The sequence below is a fragment of the Aphelocoma coerulescens genome, chromosome 1A (assembly GCF_041296385.1).
Source record: "Aphelocoma coerulescens isolate FSJ_1873_10779 chromosome 1A, UR_Acoe_1.0, whole genome shotgun sequence".
NCBI classification, from domain to species: Eukaryota; Metazoa; Chordata; class Aves; order Passeriformes; family Corvidae; genus Aphelocoma; species Aphelocoma coerulescens.
In genome coordinates this window covers 4,220,039-4,236,720 of record NC_091014.1, presented here as the reverse complement: position 1 = coordinate 4,236,720, position 16,682 = coordinate 4,220,039, and the positions used below count along the sequence as shown (strand labels likewise).

The 16,682-nt window shown below is 47.1% G+C and overlaps 2 protein-coding genes across 2 annotated transcripts; both read right to left on the bottom strand.

The window, feature by feature from the left end:
- Positions 1-6,310: 6,310 nt before the first annotated feature.
- On the bottom strand, positions 6,311-14,334 carry LOC138121141 (endonuclease domain-containing 1 protein-like). The gene is made up of 3 exons (XM_069034382.1): positions 11,805-14,334; positions 8,804-9,123; positions 6,311-7,674 (listed from the first exon to the last, which is right to left on the bottom strand). The coding sequence occupies exons 2-3, from the start codon at positions 9,086-9,088 to the stop codon at positions 7,129-7,131; spliced, it is 831 nt and encodes a 276-aa protein (XP_068890483.1). The 5' UTR covers positions 9,089-9,123; positions 11,805-14,334; the 3' UTR covers positions 6,311-7,128.
- On the bottom strand, positions 11,898-14,784 carry LOC138121157 (endonuclease domain-containing 1 protein-like). Its single transcript, XM_069034398.1, has 2 exons — positions 14,356-14,784; positions 11,898-11,938 (listed from the first exon to the last, which is right to left on the bottom strand). Exons 1-2 carry the CDS (start codon positions 14,770-14,772, stop codon positions 11,936-11,938), a joined length of 420 nt encoding a protein of 139 aa, XP_068890499.1. The 5' UTR covers positions 14,773-14,784; the 3' UTR covers positions 11,898-11,935.
- Positions 14,785-16,682: the final 1,898 nt, after the last annotated feature.

Sequence of the window (16,682 nt, the reverse complement as noted above, 5' to 3'; positions counted from 1 at the left end):
GCCACGAGAGGTAACCCCAACTGACCAGAGGGATATTCCAGACCATGGGACATCATGCTGACTATATAAAGTGAGGGGAAGGAGGAGGAAGGAGGGGACATTTGGAGTAATGGTTTTTGTCTTCCCAGGTAACTGTTAAGTGGGAGGCACCCTGCTCTCCTAGAGATGGCTGAACACCTTTCTATCTGTGGGAAATGGTGAAAGAATCCCTTGTTGTGCTTTGCTTGTGTGCACAGCTTTTGCTTTCCCTGTTAAACTGTCTGTATCTCCACCCACGAGTTTTCCAGCTTTAACCCTTCCAATACTCCCCCTGATCCTGGTGGTCGGAGAGTGGGCGAGTGGCTGCGTGGGGCGTGGCTGCTGGCTGGGGTTAAACCACAACATTGGGACAAGGTGAAATGGTTTGAAATGGAAGGAGTGTAGGTTTAGATTGGATATGAGGAAGATACTTGTTACTGTGAGGGTGGTGAAGCTCCAGCACAGGGTGCCCACAGAAGCTGTGGCTGCCCCATCCCTGGAAGTGTCCAAGGCCAGGTTGGACAGAGCTTGGAGCAACCTGGGATAGTGGAAGGTGTCCCTGCCTGTGAGAATACATGGAACTAGCTGGTCATTAAGGTCCTTTCCAACCCAAAATGTTCTGTGATTGGATAATCATTCATTCACTCAAAACTAAACTGGACTCATTTTCTTCCATTTCCAAAAGTCCGGGAATGATAGAATGCTGAGTTGGTTGTTACAACCAGAAATGTCCAGAAGAAGTGTCTTAGACCAAAGTTTGTTTAAACAAACTGGTTGAGACCTTCAGTTTCTTTTGTCTCTGTTAACCTGGGACTGATGTCTTAAACAACGTGGGGTTTAGCCAGAATAAGGGAGAAGGCCTGTAAGAAGCAGATCTGGCAGAGGTTGGACAAATTCCTCCTTTCTGATGAGGCCCAACTGACACTGATTTACCAAAATATGAATATTGATCTAATATCGATATCCAACTGAGACGGACAAAAACTCTCTAACAGTTTAGAGTTAGAAAGTGAATGTTTTATTGGCGCCAGGCACTGCGTGGGATAGCTCCCTAAGATGCAGGGCCCTGATACGAGCAAACACAAAGGTTTTTATAACAAAAATTATGAATATCCAAAATACAACTGCATATTCATAATATTAACACCTCCCATTCTCCGCTTCATATGGAAATGAGCTTAAATGTCATTAAGCATGAGTAGTGTGTGTCCTGAATTGAGTCAGTGGTCTTGAACTGGGTCAGTGGTCCCAAAAAAAGATGAAGTAACTCATCTTCCTCATTTTTACCTTTATGCCTTTCTGAGCTTTAACAATCCTAATTACTTTAGTGACCTCTAAGTTTCTTCTTGCATGACCTTTGAACGGGTTCCAACGAAGGAGGAAATTGGTAATTGTCCTTGTTCCCTACACCAACTTATCAATGTTTCTCTTCCTCGTTCTAAGAACAGCTAAGCAAACATACAAATGACAGATCATCAGTTATTTGGCAATCAGTTACTAACATCTTAAATCCCATTTCAGGTCCAGCTCTCCTAACTATTTTAATTAACTCTCACTGAGCCCAAGTTCTTTCCTATTCCAACTAATCTCAACACAGCTAGTCTATGACTAAAATCTTTATGTTTCTTCTAAATCTATGTTTCAACACAACAAAGCAGGGCCCAGCAGTGGTCACATAATCAGAAGGGGCCATAAACATCAAAGACCCCCAAAGTGTCCCCCAGCTCCACAGTGCTGCATGACACAGTGTAAAACCCATCCCAGGGGAAAAGTGAGGCAATCCCACATAAGCCTGAACACACAGAACCCATTGAACTCTTTGTTGCACAGGCCTCCACCCCCAAAGGATCAAGAGTGAGGAGATCAAAATTGCAAGTCTCATTGCTGGAGCCATGGGGATATCTTGTATGAGCTGTTGGCACCCCAGCCTCTTTGTTCATAGGAGAAGTAAGTGGAGTCTGATGCTGACACTTGTATGGGTGTTATGGCATCCTCTGATAGCACCTGGACACCCAACCTCCTGCAAGGATGCTTTGGGCACTGTGACATTACTGCTGCTGCTGGTGGAAATTGCAGTGGGAATCAGCTTGGGGTTTATATATAACGTGACCCTGCAATTCAGCACTGGAGAAAAGAAACTTTATTGTGAACTACTCAGGAACTGAATGATCTGTCCTATGTTGATCTTTTGATTGTGACATTGAATTCATTGAATACGTTGAATGTATTGAATACATCATATGCAATATATTCAATGAATATATTGAATCAGTTTTCCATAAATTTGCAGATAAGCTTCAGAAGCAGAGCAGAGAATCAAGGTATCCAAGGAGTGCGTCACAGGAATTTACTTTGGCTGTAATTTACTTTGTCTGCTCAAAGCATCCTGGATATCTGATGCCTGATCCTGCCTGTCTGATACCTCAGCTGCTGCTCTCAAGGTGCAGTTTCAAAAGCAAGCAAACAAAACCATGTCCCAGAATCACATAATCACTGAGTAGTTGGGTTTTGGAAAGACCTCTCAAGATCTTCTATTCCAGACCCCTGGTCAAGCAGGATCGGCTAGAGCAGGTTGTCCAGGATGATATACTGTCGGAATTTGAGTATCTCCAGACATGGAGATCTCCAGACAAGGTCTCTGGGCAACCTGAGATGCCCTGGTCCCACAGCCTTCCTAAGGAGATGAGGGACAAAGCTGCACACTCTTAGGGACAGCTAAGGAGGAGAGGACTTGTCCCTAAGAGCTCTCTCCTGAGATGGGCAGCAAAGCAAAGCAAAGCAGCTGGAGGCTGTGCCCACATCTTTGTGCCTTTGATCAGAGGAAAAGGTGCCCACCACACAGCAGGCAGCTGACCAGAGGTGGCTGGGTACATTAACCCTCCCATCAGTGATGTGGGTGTTCCCAGGCACAGCACCCGTGATAACATAGGTGGTTATAGAGCCCTTGCTGGTTTTGGTCATCGTTTTAAACTCGTAGATGTTCTGGGGGACAAGGATGAGACTGCTGTCCTGGGGCACCGTGTTGGTGAGGGTGAAAGTAGCCAACTTGTTGTTAAAACTGTTTTGATGGCCACTGGGGCTCAAATGGCCACGGTCCAAACCAATTGGGTTGTCATAGTCTTGGAGGACAGGCTGGCTCTCTTTCATTTGCTCTGAGCTGAACTTGCATTGTTCTAGAGGATCGTCTCTGTTTCCATCTCCTTGAGATTATTATTCCCTATCAGCTTGACAGGGAAAGAGGAAGAGGTGTTAGAATGGGGAACGGGAGTAATGCAGCAGATTACCCCAGAGCAGAAGCCTCTGATGGTCAAGATGCCATTTTTTGTGATCTCAGTGTATGAAAATGTATGAATGTGAGAGAAGTCATAGACATGCCCCTCCTGCATGAACACAAAAGCTTTAAAGAGAAAGAAGCTCAGAATCTGACTGCTCTCATTTTGACTTGTGACCTTTGGGATCCAGCCTGCAGCCTGTGCTGGGACAATGGGTGGGTGCATGAGACAAGGAGCACTTTCCACTCCTAGGTTTGAAAGGTGACGTTGGTGAGACACCTTGCCTGGCACATCTGCTTCCCTTTCCTCCTGTCTCCACAGCCCAAATCTGCCCAGGGCTCTCCCTGGAGCCCCTCAGCCCATTCTGTGATTCTGTGATGCTTTGTGTTGTTGCTACAAGTGTTCCCCACTCCTGGAACACCAGAGGTTGTCTCCTCTAACCCCATGCACAGGGAAATGTGTTGGGAAATCAGTTCTGGAGCTGAGGTTTCCTTGGGAGGGCTACAGTTCATTCAAGGATGAAGATTTTTGCTCAGTAAGTAAAAGAAAAATGAAGATCCCAATGTGAATGGAATCTGCAACTGTGGTGCTAAGAATGTGTCTCAGAGGTGATCTGGGCCAGGGAGCATCTTCTGCAGCATCACTGAAAAGAAGTTACAAATGATCAGCCTCTGAGAGGAGCCTGTAATCCCAAAAGAGTCCTGGGCACGCTAACTACTCCAGAAAGGCCTCTGGAGAAAGTGAGTGGAATCAAAGATTTTGCTGGTGTCCTGTGTGCAGGCTCTAGGAGGACAAGGCCCATGCTGGATGGGGCTTGGAGCATGCTGGTCTAGTGGCAGGTGGCCTGGCCCATGCAGGGGAGTTGGATTGAGATGATCTTTAGGGTTCCTTCCAACACAAACCCCTCTATGATTCTATGATTCTACAAAAAGACAGAAGTTTTATCCCTTGCTAAATGTGGAGGCTGCCACATGTGGTGGTGCAAGACCAGGTTATTTGCTCAAGTTGCTATGTGTAATAAGCTGCAATGATTATTTTTTCATAAGTTCAAGATCTTTTTGTTCATCTTTAGGGAAATATATTCAGCCTTCCTCTGGAACAGGGCATATGGCTTCCTTCTCTGGCTCACTCCACCAGGACTTCAGAAACACCGTACCAAGTATCTGGCACTGTGATACTCTGGCAATCCCTGAATCAGGAAGTGCAGGTGCCACACAGAGCGAGCACACTGCAGAGTCTGGATTTCTTTTAGGGTTACTGTTGACATTTGAACCAAGGCACAACACACAGCCATCCAGCAGGTGCCAGGTTCAATCACTCAGAACATCAAAACCCAAAAGCTTTTCATTGTGATCTTTAACTTCAAAGACAGCTGACACCAGCTTCCCACCCAGGAGCCATGAATCAGCCTTACCAGCTTGACAGGTAACAGTTGCTCCTTTTATTGCAATGGTTTTAACTCTTTTCCATCTGGGTCATAAACCAAACTTCACGGCATCCCGCTGCTGTGATATTGAATTTGTGCTCCCTTATCTATTAGAAAGTTTACTAATTGTTGACAATGACTAGTAGATTTGGGGGAAGTTGAAGGAGATAAAGAATCATCTTTACCTGGTTCTCTGTCATCAGAATCACCCCATACGTTTTTATCCCATGTATCTCTGCTGTATCTTTCCTGGGACTGACATCTCAGTCATCATATACGGCACCATTTCAGTAGAAATTTGCTGACCTCGAAAATCATCTCTGGTTTCACTTTCAATTACTGGTCTTAATGTTACTTGCTCATCACCAGATGACAATGCAAATGTTATACTCTCAATTTTTCCAAAACTGGGGAGCACTCAAGCACTGACATTTCCTGGGGAGTCTTGGCTTGCAGCTGCTTGAATGCCATCCGGCTGTTAACAGCCAGTGGATAACCTCCTAGCCCTCCCTGTCCAGAATTTATCATGGATAAAGCAATGATGTCCTTGGGGGGTATGGGCCCCTTCAACCATGGCATCCTCCTATACATGATGCCAAAAATGTGTCATCCCACCTGTAGCAGGATGCTCTGCCTGGAATGGGGTAAAACAACTTGAGCAATGGCCTATTTGCCAAGCTCCCAGTGGTGAATGGAGAAGGGGCCATCATGCTGCTTTTGGTGTTGAATAATGCTGGAACCAGCCAGACTCATCAATCCCAAAGTTAAACATCCTGAGGGTGAGATAAAGATATAGTAGACCTGGAAGAGTAGCCAATAAAGGAACAAACAAGTGATACTGCTGATAGCTTATCTAAAGCTGCTGAGCTGACACAGATGGTCTGGAGACATCTGACTGACAGTCCATCACTTTATACTGAAAAAAGCCCAGTCCCACTTTTTAGTGGCAGGGTCTTCTAACAAACACCTTCCAGGAGTGTGTGTGTGAAGATTCCTCCTTGGAGTGGAGATGCCTCTCCAGGTCACTTCTTGAGGCTGAGCCAAAGAGATTTGACCATGGTCATTGGTATGGGTGAGTAACATCAATCTCTACTTAATTGTTTTTGCAAGTTTTAATATAACTGCTTTAATGTATTCACTTCAATACTGCTTCATAGTGCACAGTATTACACTAGTAGTTACAGCTTCCATACTGTGAACTAAATAATTCTGATTAAGATATTTTTGCCTAATCATTATCATCATAAGTCATATATATTTATGTAAATATATCTGCTTTGCAATCCTCAAACCTGTGGGACAAGTTGTATAGTTTCAATTACATCTATCTAATCCTTTAGACATAAACCATTGACAAAGTCCAGGGCTAAGATCAGATCCAGCTGAACCCAGACACCTCTCTGAGAAGGATTTTACCAAGCAAGAGGGTCCTTTCTGCACCTCATGACTCAGTGGGAAGGTTTCTTTATTAACCTTTGCCTGAAGCTCCCATTCTGCCCACAAAACCACCTTTAAGGGAAAGGGACTCCCCAGGATCCCTAAATGTTCATGGTCAAAAGGAACGACAAAAGTCAGAAGATCCATAAAATTTCACAAAGTTTTATTAGTAAATTAGACACTTGGCATGGAAATTGGTATGTTAGTCCCTGAACTACTCTCTAAGTACATGGCAGCAGGCACCCTTTTATGGATAAATTTCCCTGCCCTGAAGACAGGTTTCTCACCTCATATGAAGTCTGTTCTGTCAGACCTTTCTGGAAATGAGTCAGAGACCTTTGGAAGTCTTGGGTTGTCTTGTTCCCCCCCTACAGTCCATTACCCCCTCTACTCTGCTCTGGTGAGACCCCACCTGCAGTGCTGCCTCCAGCTCTGGGACCCACAATAGAAGAAGGACACAAAGCTGTTGGAGTGGAGTCCAGAGGAGGCCACAAAGATGCTCTGAAAGCTGGAGCACATCTGCTCTGGAGAGAGGGTGAGAGAGCTGAGGGTGAGAACCTGGAGAAAAGAAGGCTCTTGGGAGAACTTGGATCCCCTTCCAGTGTCTAAAGGGTTTTAAAAGAGAAGGGGACTTTCGACAAGGACATGGAATGACAGGACAACAGGGAACGGCTTTAAACTGAAAGCAGGGGGAGTTAGATTAGATTCTAAGAAGAAATTCTTCCCTGTGAGGGTGGGGAGGCCCTGGCACAGGGTGCCCAGAGAAGCTGTGGCTGCCCCTGGATCCCTGAAAGTGTCCAAGGCCAGGCTGGACAGGGCTTGGATCAACCTGGGATAGTGGAAGGTGTCCCTACCCATGGCATGGGAGCTGAGACTACGTGGACGGTCTTTGAAATTCCTTCCAACCCAAACCATTCTATGATTCTATGACATGTGGGAAAAGCTCCTGAGCCTTTTCCACCCAGGATGGGAGGCTTACTCCCGGGGACAGTCACTATCAAACAGGGAAACCTGTCCCCTCCCATAGAGTTCGGTCAACATGTCCTCCAGCTCCCCCAGTGTGAGGAGCTCGACCTGGTTCTTGTCGTTTTCAGCAATGACTGCCCAAGCCTTTATGTAGTTGTTGTCCACCACACAGCAGGCAGCTGACCAGAGGTGGCTGGGTTTATTAACCCTCCCCTTGGCGATGTAGTTGTTCCCAGGCACAGCACCCACAATGACGTAGGTGGTTTTACAGCCCTGGGTCCTCCTGATCATCGTTTGCTGCTCGTAGTTGTTCCAGGCGCCGCCGTTGAGTTCCTCATCCTGGGGCACTATGTTGGTGAGGGTGAAGGTAGCCATCCTGCTGCTGTAGTCATCGTGGTGGCCATTGGGGTTCAAATGGCCCCGGTTCAAACCTGTCAGGTTCTTGTAGTCATGAAGGATAGCCTGGCTCTGGCTGATTTTCTCTAAGCTGACATTGTAATGATTTAAGAGTGTCCACTCTTTTTCCATAGTTTTGGGATAAGTTGGGCCAATCAGCTTGACAGGAAAAGAAGAGGAAAAGGGGTTAGTATTGGGGATGGGAATAATGGAACAGATTTCCCTGGAGCAGAGGTCTCTGAGTGTCAAGATCCTGTTTTTTGCCTGGTCCTGATGTGGTACAATACCAGACTAGTTGCTCAAGTTCCTGTGAGAAACAAATGCAAATATTTTTTTATTTCAGAAATTTATTTCACATTTACTGCATTATATTTAGCCTTCCTTTGAAACAGTGCATATGGGCTTCTTCTGTGGTTCATTTTCACCTAAATCAACCCTGCCACTCTGTCCTTAGCAATGACAGGAATTTCCTCTTTTTGTGTCCGTTATTTCCTTGGCCTGTTTTTTTAAAGGTCTGAAGTTTGTCTGAAAGATGTTTGGGAGAGCTCTGTAGTTTGTGAAGTTCTGTCTATCTGCTGGATCCTTCTGGACCAAGTGCCTCCACACAAGCCTGAGCCAAAGGGGCTTAGGGACAACTTCCTGTGGATGGAGATCACGCCCTTCTGACTGGACTGACACTGATGCTCCTCACTTTTCACTGCCTGAATCATCACTCCAGAGATCCCCCCAGGGTTAACCTGACCCTCTCATCTCCAGTGCCTGTGCCTGCCGAGGCTTTGTCCCTGGGCCATCTCACCCCATTGTGAGTTTTTCCTCACTCTTCTCACACCACTCACAAAGCCCGTTTGACTCTGCACTGGGAGCAGATCAGCTCTGCCAGGGTTGCCAAACAGACCAGGGCAAAGTGGGGATCAGAGCCCAGCAGGACTCTTGGTCCCTCAAGTTTAGGCTCTCTTGGATGCCTTTTCCCCATCACTTGGTCACTCCCCACAGCAGGGCACTGGGAGGGGAATCATTTGACTTTGTAATGCAATGCAATTTGATTTGCTCTTCCTGTCAGGTCAAGTCAGAAAACTGGGCACCTTTGGGATATGACTCATCCCATCCTCCTTCTGATGTCTCAGATGCATCAGAGGAACCATGTGGTGCAGGTGTTTGAAGTTAAATGAGGAGAATCTCATCCAGTGTGTCCATTTGCATGTGTGTGGGTGTGGGAGGAAATGGAAATGGTTATTTTAGTACTGTTTTTAATGACTGGAGGGTGATGTACTGTAAGAGAGACACTCACCTGGGGCTCAACCAGCCATGTTTTAGGTCTCTTGCCAGGTCCAGGCTGGTAGATGTAGGCAGAGTACACAGGAATACGCATCTTCCTGTCGTACAGAGTGGCAAAGTAATATTGGTTCTTGAAGCACTGGCAGATCCAGGCTGGGTTCTGCGGCTCCAGGCCTTCATTTGGGGGGGTCTCCCGGAAAAAAAACTGAGGACATGAAGTTTCAAAGGAGTTCACCACCTCGCTGTGTCCCAGCCAGAGGCAGCTCACCACCACCTGCAGCAGCAGCAGCCACAGCATTGCGGGAGGATTTCAAGTGAAGGGCTCTTGCTCCCCTGGAAGGTAAATGCAGAGCAAGGGACTATGAGAGACCAAGGAGGGGGTAAGTTTGTCCTCCTGGATATGGAAAAATCATCAGCGCTATAGGGTTGTGTAGGGAGATGACTGGGGAGAAAAGGATAATGGTACAGAAGTTACAGGGGGAAATATGGTTGCTTCTCCCTGGATGAAACACAGTCAGCACACGTGGCCTCCCACACACAAGGAGGTCTGAATCTAAGAGGAGGGCTAAACAGCGGGTGGAGTGGCATGGAGTGGAGTGGAGTGAAGACACCACGGCCAGGCTCTGTCAAAACCCTTGCAGAGGAGACACCTCGGTGGTATTTTCTAGCTGACAATCTGCCTGGCAGCTGAAAACCATGGGAGATAAATGAAGATGTCCTGCTGCTGAATCAACAACCACGGCAAAATTCCTCTCCTTGAACTGACGCACACCCCCATCCCAAGGTCATTGCAGGTATGTCACTGAGATATCCACCCCCAAGGCATGAGAACCCCTCACTGAGAAAGATGTATGACTACATGCAAATGCCACCTAAATGTAAAGAAATAGTATAAAAGTGAGTTAAAAATGGACAGAAGTGGTGGTAGACTCCATTGTAACTTCTGGGATCAGTCAATGGGTTGAACCTGCCTTCTCTCACTTAGGGATGCCTATTGGGTAAGAATCCTACTTTATGCATGCTGAATGATTACCTCAAGCCAGCTTTTGTTGGGGATTAAAGCTTATTAGTGTGTTGTTCTGAATTATCTGAATATTGCTTTGAACATCTTTCTTGCAGTCAGATACTTTCACTGGCAAGCCTCAAACCTTAACCAGTCACAGTTTTATTAATAAAGAGTTTTATTGTTACAGTTAAACAGTTAAAGTGAGTCCTTCAAGGATGCTGGCAGTCTCTGGCAGTGGGTAAAGGTGTAGAGACCCAGGAGGGGTTTCTCTGGTTGGTGTGTGACCCTGAACAAGTCAGTCAAACCTTCCAACCCAGAGAGCTACTCAGTGAAGGGTCCCCACAACAGGACACCAACAGACTGATAAGGCAGAAGGATTTTGGCTTTCATGTGGCACTGACAGACTAAACACACACTAAGGGCTTGAGCAAATCTCCCTTTTTCACATGAGAGGGTGAAATCTAAAATAGGTTTTAGGTGCCTAGAGGAGGCAGCATTGGGGGAACTCAGTCTGTCTGAGGGGGGTTCCAAACACACCCCATGCCTAAACAGTTCTCACAGCACAGTTATCATGGAACTGAGGTATGGCACTGGGACAAGGTCACCTTTTGCAACCTACTTGAGTTGGTCAAGAGCTCAGCTTTTGCGCTGGCACTGAAGAAAAAATCCTGCAGCAAACCAGGGCCTGGAAGCCCCTACTTCCAAACATGATCTCACAGAATCACAGAGGATGCTGAGTGGGAAGGGATCCATCAGGACCATCGAGTCCAACTTCTGGCCCTGCCCAGGACAGCCCCAGAAATCCCACCACATGCCTGAGAGTATTGTACAAACACATCTTGTACTCAGGCAGGTGTGATGATGTGACCACTTGCCTGGAAAGCCTGTTCAGGGCTCAGCCACCCTCTGGGTGAAAAACCTCTTCCTGATATTCAGCTTAAATCTCCCCTGACCCAGCTTTGGGACATTCTCACTCCCTTATGCTCTGAGGACCTTGCACAGCAGAGATCTGCAGCTGGGCACGGACTCTGCTCAGCCACCTTCAGTGCTGAGTTGGGCTTTAGTCTCCTGGGGCATTGGGCAGGGAAATAACAGCGATGCTGCACTTCCTACATGTCCCTGGCCCCATCCAGGTTCACACAGACACACAGCTCTTCCACTCACGTCCAGTATTGAACCCAAAGTAATCCAGCTTGGGGTCCTGCCTCTCAGCTGACATTGGGATATTAAGCTACGTACACCCTTGGCTCTGACCCAAGACATCTGGTCCTTTTTCTCTTTAGCAACCCCAGATCAGGAACATGGTGACCAGTAAGCTGGAAATTAAGAACAGGAACAACAAGTAGTGACTTTTTGCAGTACTGTGCAGAGCATGCCCATAGCTGCCCCAAATCAAGCAAAGTTCCTGAAAAGTCCTTTTGCATGACCCCCTCCACGAGCTGAAAAGATGTATTTAACTAACGTAATATATAACTTAATATCAGATATAGAGAAACCAACCTACCGTGGCAAAGAGCAGCACCAGACCCTGCTCGCAGCCCCAAAATGGCAGAGGACTCTCAAATACCTCTCTGCAGTCTGAGAGTGGCTGTTTTTATATGATCTCCAGGAAGGAAGAGTTGTTAGATTTTCCAAACAAAGTTTAAAATTAGTTTGTTCGGGAGTTCAGCCACCTGTGTTTGCCCAGAGGCTTTTTGCAAGGTCATGGGTGGAGTTTTGGTGCTCAATAAACTCACTCCTCCTTCTTATTCAACAGTTTGATGTTAATTTTCCAGGTGGCTTGGCTTGAAATTCTTTCCCAAATCATTCCTTCTGTCCTTGCCCTCCTTTACAGAAAGTGTTAAAGAGATGCAAAATTCAGTGCATGCATAAACACTGATTGCTCCTTGGAGAGCAGATGTTGGAACTCAGCAACTCCAGCCTAGGCTTTGTCTATATATATTTACTCCAAAGCTCAGGAAAGACTTTAAATATTGGAGTAGATGGTGAGAAAGGAGCAAGAGCTTACCTTGAAGCAGAGTCTCAGAACAGGCAACCTTTCTTCTTCTGCCTGGAGAAGCACTTGTCTGATCCCTCAGGAGTCCCAGTGCAATATATATACCTGGTCATAAATCTGCCTGTTGTGATAAACAGGGAATTTCACTGAAAGAAAGATTTTCTGTTATTCAAGGAGATTTGTTCATGCCTGCCCTGAAGTGGGGTGACCGTTGCTATTTGCAATTTCCTTAGGATTTCTCCCAGGTTCTTGCAGCATCACATGTCAGGAGAAAATAACCGGGTCTGGTGACTTCTCTGTTCACTTCCTCATTCCCCATGAATGGGGACCTACGTGCGTTTCCGTTCCTGGCAGAACATCTCTTGTGGCATTAGACTGACTGCTCTGTCTCTGAGTACACCCAGATGTTCACAGTCTGCTCTTCTGCAGCCTCTCAGAATACAATTAGCATGGTCAGGCTGCATATTTTCGCTTGCCTTATTGCAAAGGCTTTGTAAGAGCCCTTATTCATGCCACAGCCTGGTGCTGAGAAGGCTCTGGGAGACCTCAGAGCCTCTTCCAGTACCTGAAAGTGGTTCAGCTGGAGAGGAACTTTTGACAAGGGTTTGGAGTAACAGGACAACAGGGAGCAGCTTCAAACTGCCAGAAGGCAGGGTTAGATTAGATGTTAGGATTTTAGTTTCGAGAAGAGCAGGCTCAGGGCACTCTACAACTACCTGAAAGGAGATTGTAACGAGGTTGAGGTTGGTCTCTTCTACCATGCCAGTAGTGAGAGGACTAGAGGAAAAGACCTTAGGATGAGACAGGTGAGATTCGGATTAGATATTAGAAAAAAAGCTTTCAACTGTCATGTGGTCAGGCAATGGAACTGATTGCCCAGGGAGGTGCTGGAGTCACCATCCCTGGAGGTGTTTCAGAGGTATCTGGATTTGGCACTGGGTGATATGGATTAGTGGTTTAAGGGTTACAGTGATAGTGCTGGGAGGATGGTGGGACTGGATGACCTTGGAGGTCGATTCCAACCTCTCGGATTCTATCATTCAGTTATTCTATGAAACTGATTCCTTTCTGGTTTTGGCTTCCCAAGTGTTTCACAAGCTTGCTGTGGAGGGCAGGGCATTTATGGGTACTGTCAGAAGTAAAGGTCCTCAGGACCACAGGGAGCTGATGGAGCTGGGATTCACAGGGGTGGTCAATCACCCATGGTTCCAGAGCCTGGGATGAGCAGTGGTGAGGAAGAGTGTGGTCTCAAGGCCCAGCAGGTGTGCAGAGGTGGGTGAGTGAGTCAGAGGGAGCCCCTGAGGTACAGCAGAGGTGGCTGCAGAGGTGCCTCAGCCTGAAATTGCACTGATGTTCTGGGGACTTTGACGTTATTGGTAGCAGAAATTTTAGCAAGAAGCAATTTGTGGCTTATACATGAGGTGACCCTGCAATTCAGCACTGCAGCAAATAATTTTTACTGTGAACTACTCAGGAAGTAAATGACCTATGTTGATCTTTTGATTGTGACATTGATTAAATTCAATACATTGAATATATTGAATACATTTCCCCAAAGCAGTTTCCCATAAATCTGCAGATAAGCTTCAGAAGCAGAGCAGAGAATGAAGGTATCCAAGGAGTGCATCATAGGAATTTAGCTTTGGCTGCTCAAAGCATCCTGGATATCTGGTATATCAAAGCATCCTGTATATCTGATGCCTGATCCTGCCTGTCTGATACCTCAGCTGCTGCTCTCAAGGTGCAGTTTCAAAAGCAAGCAAACAAAACCATGTCCCAGAATCACATAATTACTGAGTAGTTGGGTTTTGGAACTACTACTCAAGATCTTCTATTCCAGACCCCTGGTCAAGCAGGATCAGCCAGAGCAGCTTGTCCAGAATCTTGTCTTTGCACATGGAGTGCTGCCTCCAGCTTTTGGGCTCACAACATGAGAAGGACACAAACCTATTGCAGTGGAATCCAGAGGAGGCCACAAAGATGTTCCAGGGTCTGGAACACCTCTGCCATGGAGACAGGCTGAGACAGTTGAGGGTGTTCAGCCTTGACAAGAAAGGGCTCTGGGGGAAGTTGGATCCCCTTCCACTACCTGGAAGTTCACCAGTAGATGTGGAGAGGGACTTTGGACAAAGGCATGGAGTGACAGAACAAGAGGGAATAGTTTCACACTGACAGAGAGCAGGGTTAGAGGAGGTGTTAGGGAGAAATTCTGTACTAAGGGGGTGGTGAGGCCCTGTCATGGGGTGATCAAAGAAGCTGTGGCTGCCCCATGCCTGGAAGTGTTCGAGGCCAGGTTGGATGGGGCTTGGAGCAACCTGGTGTAGTGGAAGGTGTCACTGCACCAGGGAAGGGGATGGAACAAGATGAACTTTAAGGTCCCATCAAACACAACCCATTCTGTGATTCTGTGATTCTATGACATGTGGAAAAAGACACCGAGCCTCTTCCACCCAGGATAGGAGGTTTGTTAGCGGGGACAGGCCTTGTGGAACAGAGAAACCTTTTTCCTCCCATAGAGCTGGGACAAGTTGGCCTCCAGCTGCCCCAGTGTGAGGTTCTGGACCTGGTTCTTGTTGTTCTCAGCAATGACCGCCCAAGTCTTCATGTTGGTGTTGGTCTGACAGCAGGCAGCTGACCAGATGTGACTGGGTTTGTTAACCCTGTTGTTGGCAATGTAGGTGTTCCCAGGCACAGCACCCGTGATGACATAGGTGGTTGTACAGCCCTGGGTTCTCTGGGCCATTGTTTGGTTCTCGTAGTCCTTCCAGGCACCTTTGTTGAGAGAGCTGTTCTGGGGCACTATGTTGGTGAGGGTGAAGGTAGCTGACTTGTTGTTGTTGCCATTTTGATGGCCACTGGGGCTCAAATGGCCACGGTCCAACTCAGTCAGGTTCTTGTAGTCTTGGGTGATAGCCTGACTCTGGCCAATTTGCTGTGGACTGATCTTGTATTGATTTGTGAGGAACTGCTCTGTTTCCATGTCCCTGGGATAAGTTGGCTGAATCAGCTTGACAGGGAAAGAAGATGAAACAGTGTCAGTACTGAGGATGCATGTAAGGAAACAGATTACCCCAGAGCAGAAGCCTCTGATGGTCAAGATCCCATTTTTTGTGATCTCAGTGTATGAAAATGTATGAATGTGAGAGAAGTCATAGACATGCCCCTCCTGCATGAACACAAAAGCTTTAAGGAGAAAGAAGCTCAGAATCTGACTGCTCTCATTTTGACTTGTGACCTTTGGGATCCAGCCTGCAGCCTGTGCTGGGACAATGGGTGGGTGCATGAGACAAGGAGCACTTTCCACTCCTAGGTTTGAAAGGTGACGTTGGTGAGACACCTTGCCTGGCACATCTGCTTCCCTTTCCTCCTGTCTCCACAGCCCAAATCTGCCCAGGGCTCTCCCTGGAGCCCCTCAGGCCCTTCTGTGATTCTGTGATGCTTTGTCTTGTTGCTACAAGTGTTCCCCACTCCTGGAACACCAGAGGTTGCCTCCTCTAACCCCATGCACAGGGAAATGTGTTGGGAAATCAGTTCTGGAGCTGAGGTTTCCTTGGGAGGGCTACAGTTCATTCAAGAATGAAGATTTTTGCTCAGTAAGTAAAAGAAAAATGAAGATCCCAATGTGAATGGAATCTGCAACTGTGGTGCTAAGAATGTGTCTCAGAGGTGATCTGGGCCAGGGAGCATCTTCTGCAGCATCACTGAAAAGAAGTTACAAATGATCAGCCTCTGAGAGGAGCCTGTAATCCCAAAAGAGTCCTGGGCACGCTAACTACTCCAGAAAGGCCTCTGGAGAAAGTGAGTGGAATCAAAGATTTTGCTGGTGTCCTGTGTGCAGGCTCTAGGAGGACAAGGCCCATGCTGGATGGGGCTTGGAGCATGCTGGTCTAGTGGCAGGTGGCCTGGCCCATGCAGGGGAGTTGGATTGAGATGATCTTTAGGGTTCCTTCCAACACAAACCCCTCTATGATTCTATGATTCTACAAAAAGACAGAAGTTTTTATCCCTTGCTAATATGGAGCCTGCAGTGGTGCAAGACCAGGTTATTTGCTCAAGTTGCTATGTGTAATAAGCTGCAATGATTATTTTTTTCATAAGTTCAAGATCTTTTTGTTCATCTTTAGGGAAATATATTTAGCCTTCCTCTGGAACTGGGCATAATGCTCTGGCACATTTTCACTGAAAAATCTCCTGCTACCCTGCCCCTAGAAAGGTCCTGAATTTCCTGTTTTTCTGTTCCTTAATTTGCTTGGCCTGTTCTACTGAAAGTCTGATGGACATTTGTGAGGGCTCTGTAGCTTGTGGAGTTCTGGCTGTCTGCTGGATCCTTCTGGACCAAGCCTGAGCCAAAGGGGCTCAGGGGTCACTGCCCGTGGATGGAGATCACGCCCTTCTGACTGGACTGACACTGATGCTCCTCACTTTTCACTGCCTGAATCATCACTCCAGAGATCCCCCCAGGGTTAACCTGACCCTCTCATCTCCAGTGCCTGTGCCTGCCGAGGCTTTGTCCCTGGGCCATCTCACCCCATTGTGAGTTTCTCCTCACTCTTCTCACACCACTCACAAAGCCCGTTTGACTCTGCACTGGGAGCAGATCAGCTCTGCCAGGGATGCCAAACAGACCAGGGCAAAGTGGGGATCAGAGCCCAGCAGGACTCTTGGTCCCTCAAGTTTAGGCTCTCTTGGATGCCTTTTCCCCATCACTTGGTCACTCCCCACAGCAGGGCACTGGGAGGGGAATCATTTGACTTTGTAATGCAATGCAATTTGATGTTTTTGTCAGGTCAATGCTAAAAACTGGGCACCTTTGGGATATGATTCATCTCATCCTCCTGCTGATGTCTCAGATGCATCAGAGGAACCATGTGGTGCGGGTGTTTGACATTA